Source organism: Pyxicephalus adspersus, chromosome Z (genome assembly GCF_032062135.1).
Source record: "Pyxicephalus adspersus chromosome Z, UCB_Pads_2.0, whole genome shotgun sequence".
NCBI classification, from domain to species: domain Eukaryota; kingdom Metazoa; phylum Chordata; class Amphibia; order Anura; family Pyxicephalidae; genus Pyxicephalus; species Pyxicephalus adspersus.
Genome location: NC_092871.1, coordinates 59,308,613 through 59,313,639, shown reverse-complemented (window position 1 = coordinate 59,313,639; position 5,027 = coordinate 59,308,613). Strand labels below are relative to the sequence as shown.

The 5,027-nt window shown below is 39.7% G+C and overlaps 1 protein-coding gene across 5 annotated transcripts in view; it reads left to right on the top strand.

Annotated features, from left to right (window-relative positions):
• Positions 1–3,016, top strand: part of SLC25A25 (solute carrier family 25 member 25) — a 19,660-nt gene extending 16,644 nt beyond the window's left edge. For all 5 annotated transcript variants that reach the window (XM_072431587.1, XM_072431586.1, XM_072431588.1 and 2 more), the window contains one exon: positions 304–3,016. In XM_072431587.1, the coding sequence (XP_072287688.1) occupies positions 304–488 (185 nt within the window). In that variant the 3' untranslated portion in view covers positions 489–3,016. The remainder of the gene's footprint in view (positions 1–303) is intronic.
• The last annotated feature ends 2,011 nt before the right edge of the window (positions 3,017–5,027 follow it).

Sequence of the window (5,027 nt, the reverse complement as noted above, 5' to 3'; positions counted from 1 at the left end):
AAATAAAATTAAATTAAAATATGGCCATTTGCCCAGAAAAAAAAAAAACAGCAACTCGGAGTAAACTTGCCAGAGAAAACCTGATGTCTTCCTGACAGACTTCTGCACCTTGGCAGAGATCATATATACACGCCCAAACTATCTTTTTTGGGGTTCCCAATTGGCTGTTTTCTATCCACAATTGTTGCCAGGTTGTGGACATCAGTATTAATGTTTTTAGATTCATGAGTCTTTAGTAACTGTATCATCTGTAAAAAGATATGAAGTATTGTGATGGACCTATTTTTGTTTTGTTTTTTTCAGCTTCCATAGAAGGAGCTCCTCAGGTGACTATGAGCAGTCTTTTCAAACAAATCATACAGACGGAGGGAGCTATCGGACTGTACCGGGGTCTGGCCCCCAATTTTATGAAGGTTATTCCGGCGGTCAGCATCAGCTACGTTGTATATGAGAACCTGAAGCTCACACTGGGAGTAACTTCACGGTGATAAGCGGATATTGCCCTGCTTGCCAGACAGACTACTGTCTTGGGGTGCAACTCCCTGGATGATAATGGTCCCGTCTTCATTCTGTGAATGTGGTTAACACTAAAATATTATAACTGTTAAGCCCAGAAACAGAAGGATGTGAGACTTGGCCTCTGTGTGTGCTAGGAACTCTTCACCTAATGGACTTGCCCTCATTCCATGCCCCTTGCTTTGGGGAATCGGTAGCATCTTCCAACTTGGAACTGTTTACATTTCTGTGGGGTTTTTTATTTTTTTCCATACTATTTTATGTTTTGAATGTATTTAATATACTGAATATCTGACATGCAGCATGCATATACCAACAGTGCAATTGCTGAAGCAGCCGCAGCTAGAGGTGAGGATATAACTCCATATGCAACACTGCAACAGGTTATTTCTTATTCTGCTGCTGTTGAATTAATGACCTTGCGTAGATTTCAATTTTAGGGTTTGTAGTTTTACAGTAAGCAGAACATTTACTAAATACCAATTTTTCCTTTAGTGTGTTCCATGAGTCTAGGACTTCCACTGAAATGACTGCCTAGTGTGCTGCTGACAAGACAACCTAAATTTAAAATGAACATTTTAAAGTGTTATTTCAGATTTGAATAGCGCATAGGGCTCATAATCAGGCACTCTGTTTACCAAATAGAAGCCTCTCAATAGGTTGCTGACCCACTAAGCCTCACCTCTGGCTTTAGCTGCCTCGCATCTGTTATGATAGGTTACTTTACAAAAGTAAAATATAACAGCAGCAGCACAGTGTCTTAAGTTTGCAAATGCTGTCATTGCACACCGGACCATTGTCCATCCAGGACAGTGTTTGTTTGCACATTTCTCTGTTTTTGTCATAGTTTTTACTGCCTTGTCTGTATATTTATTATATATTTATTTAAAGAAAATAACTGAGTTATTTTTAAAAATGTTTAATTATAGATATAGTAATATGGCCTTTTTTATTTGACTAGTTTTATTTTTGCATACAAGTGTCAAACCAGACTGAAAGCAGTTGAGGTACACTTTGGTCAAATACATAAAATCACCTCTGCCCTGGCTCCTAAGTTCTTGAGTAGGTGCCACTCCCTGCTATATAGTGTACTCTAATCTTTCAGGAGGAGAAGCAGCTGGAGATCACATGCAAAGTTAACGATTATTGGTAAGTTTTGAGGTCATTGGAAGCAAGGACATTTTTGGGGGACCCACAAATAGAGAAGCAATTTGGTCAGACCTCATAAAGAAATTTGCACTTTAGATAGTATGATGTAAGAATTTTAGTGAATGATTTGGTGCTTTATATACTTTCCTTTTTGTTTTAAAGCTTTATTTCACTCAAAACAATTTCAAGTTTTTGGAATGAGCTGGTGGGTTAAGTTCTGTATTTTTATCCCTTGGGATTTTTAGCTTTAATATTTGAGTTCCATCACTTGTCTACCTGCTGTGGCGATGACAAGGGGACATATTTGGAAAGACCTTGAAGACTGTAGAAAGTCTGATTTTTGTGAACTGAACCTTTGTTGCAGCTTTTCATTTAGAATCTTTGCATGTAGAAAGACCTTGACTATTGATGAAATCAAACTGCAATGGTTGGCTTTTCTTTTTAAAGTGCATCCCCAGAGTACTTTAGGGGTGTTGCTAAACATGTGGCAGAAGCCATTCAAAGATTGGATACAGAGTTTTAATACTAATGCATGCGTTTTAAGGAGAACAATGCGGTGGTATAAAAGGAAAATCCCATGACCTGTCAGGGGGATGTGTATAAAATATCTGAAGCAGGATAAAGCAAGGAGTATAGCATAAAACGTCTGAGAAGAAAAGTGCACATAGACTGACTGACCAGGCACAGTACAAGTATTCTTCCCAGTATTTGTTGTTTTGGACAGACTTGTTGGCAAAGAGTTTTTAACCAACTAACTTCAATCCAATGGATAGTTCATCCCTGAATACCTTTCCCAGTATTGTTCACAAAAGCTTACTGTAAAGATCTGCCTGGCTTAAACTCCTTTGTTACACTATAATCACCTCTGTTTTGGCCACAAGAAAGATGATGGCCAAATATCTTCACAAAGGCAGCACACTAGTGTGTGCCATATTAACGCCTACTAAGAAGTTCCTAATTTTAATATTTTCATTGCACTGGCTGGGTGTCCTGAGATGTGGCTAAGAATGACCCACTGGCCCTGGAATGTGCTCTGTTCTAAAGCTTTAGAGCTATGTATTCTGTCTTAACAGTTAACTGTAACCAGCAAATTTTGTTGGCTGACTGTTGTGGCTTTCTGACTGTGAGACCTACTAATCCATTGAAGCTGAGCTCATGTAATGGCTTGATGTCTAGCAGGGCTAGGGAGACATTTTTTTTCCTTTGCTAAGTTTCTCCCACACAAAATGAAGCAAGGATCAATGCAAAAACATTAATGTATAACCTTCCTGTTGCAAACGGAATGCTGCTCATACCTAGAGTGTTTGTTCTAAAGTCCGTTTAATAAAGTTCCTTATAGTGTGATATACAAGATTTTGGTATCTTATCTTATTTTATTTCCTTGGTATTTATCACCTCTGCATAGATTTCTCAGAAGTCTGGATACAGCACAGTACTCGCCTCAAGACTTTTCTTTTCCAGCCTGTCCTGCATAAAACCAGATAGGCCTAAATCTAAACCAGCATCTCCAATCTTAATCTATAACCTAAAACAGAAGGGAGTGGAGAGATCATAAATTATTATTCAGCAAAGACTGCAATCCCATAAATAATATGAATACAATTTATGATATTACTTTTTTTACCTTTTTATTACCTTTTTTTTCTTTATAACAAGAAATCAACTGGTCACATGTTATCGTCATTCCTATGAGAGTGTTGTCTACATAGTCTGGTATATCCTTTTTTTTTATGGGTGTTTTCATGCCACAATTCAAAAAATGTTTTTGGTGGTCTATGCTAGGAACTTTATACCAATCATAAAATCTTTGTCTACCTTGAGGTATTACATTTTGGGTGATAGTGTAACTTGGTTAGGTTTCGTGATTACATTAGAGCAGCAGTCCCCAACCGGTGGTCTGCGAGAAAATTTTGGTGGTCCGTGGCTTTGGCCATTGTGCCTCTGCAGGTGGTCAGGAGAAGGCCAGAGCTGTGTACCATGTCCCTTGTATGGATAGCAGGCAGTGTGGGTGGGTTGTGTCTCTGGTAGGTGGGTTGCATCTGTTTAGTCTGGGGTTGCCTCTTGCATCGCTAGAGGGAGCCGGGGGCACGTGGGGACTAGGTAAGACTGGGAAAACTCCCTGGCAATTCCACCCTAAATGTGGCTTGGGGTTACTGCTTTTGTTACTGAAAATTAATCCCAAACCACACTCAGGAGTTACCACTAGGGAAGTTAAAGAACTAGGGATTGAAATGAACAATTCATTAGAAATGCATTGCTATATCAGTTAACCACCATTGAGAAAACTAAAAGGAAACATGTCAACGGTCTGAGGAAGCAGTAAACTCCCCGTTGAGAGCCTTATGGTTGTGAAAATGTTACAGAATCCCAAAACGTAGTTCTAGCCTATTAAGTTGAGCCATGGAAAAGGCAGGAATTCTTCATTCCTTAATGCACAATTTTAACTGAGAAAATTGTTAAACTGCTTTACAAGTTATCTTTTGCCCTCCTCTAAATCAACTGTGGGGTTTGATGTTCTGTATATACAGGCTTTCATTTTATTTATGGGCTTGTTTGTTTTTACTGTATAAGTGTAGGGGTTTATCAGTGAATCCTTTTTCTTTTTGGTTAAATTCAGATCCACCTATATCTGCATAGGCTAAGCTTTTATTCTCTTATTTTTGATTGATAATATGATCCTTTTTACAATTTTAAATTGGCAAGTATTCTGTGTACTAGCCACCCGTTAATTCATTTGTTTGCACTAATATAAGCTTAGTTTACACAGACCTTTTCTGCAGCATTTGACCTGAGGCTTTAAAAGCTCATATTTGAAATTTCTTTGCATTTCCAATAGGCTTGTAAGGCCCTGGTCAGCACCAGTCCTCATCAGAGACCTGTCCCCCCAATCTAACATCGCAGTCTTCACCTTTAGCAAGCCCCCACTTAGCCTCCAGAGACTGATTGTGTTTCCCAGCACTCCGTTGCCCCCAGGACTTACTGTGCAAGGAATGGTGTCTGGGGATGGGCAGGCAGCAAACCAGGAGCCCACAGATTAAGTGGTACCAGGATTCCAACAGAGACAAGTCCAGAATACAGAGCAGAGGTCATACACAAGATATCCGTCCACCAAAGTGCACAAGGACAAAACACAAGCAGAGTTGGGGTCACAAGCAAAGGTCGGTCCAGGCAGCATAAACTGGCAAAGTCAGCAACAGGCAAGGGTCAGCAACAGTATATCAGAAGATAAATCTCCAGTACAGATTAGCCCAGCTATACGCTACAACAGGCACGGGTGACTGGGATCAGAGAGGCTATAATGTCCCAGCAGCCAATGGCAGTGCAGGAGCAAATTGCTTCTGAAATCCCCTTCAACTGTGTAC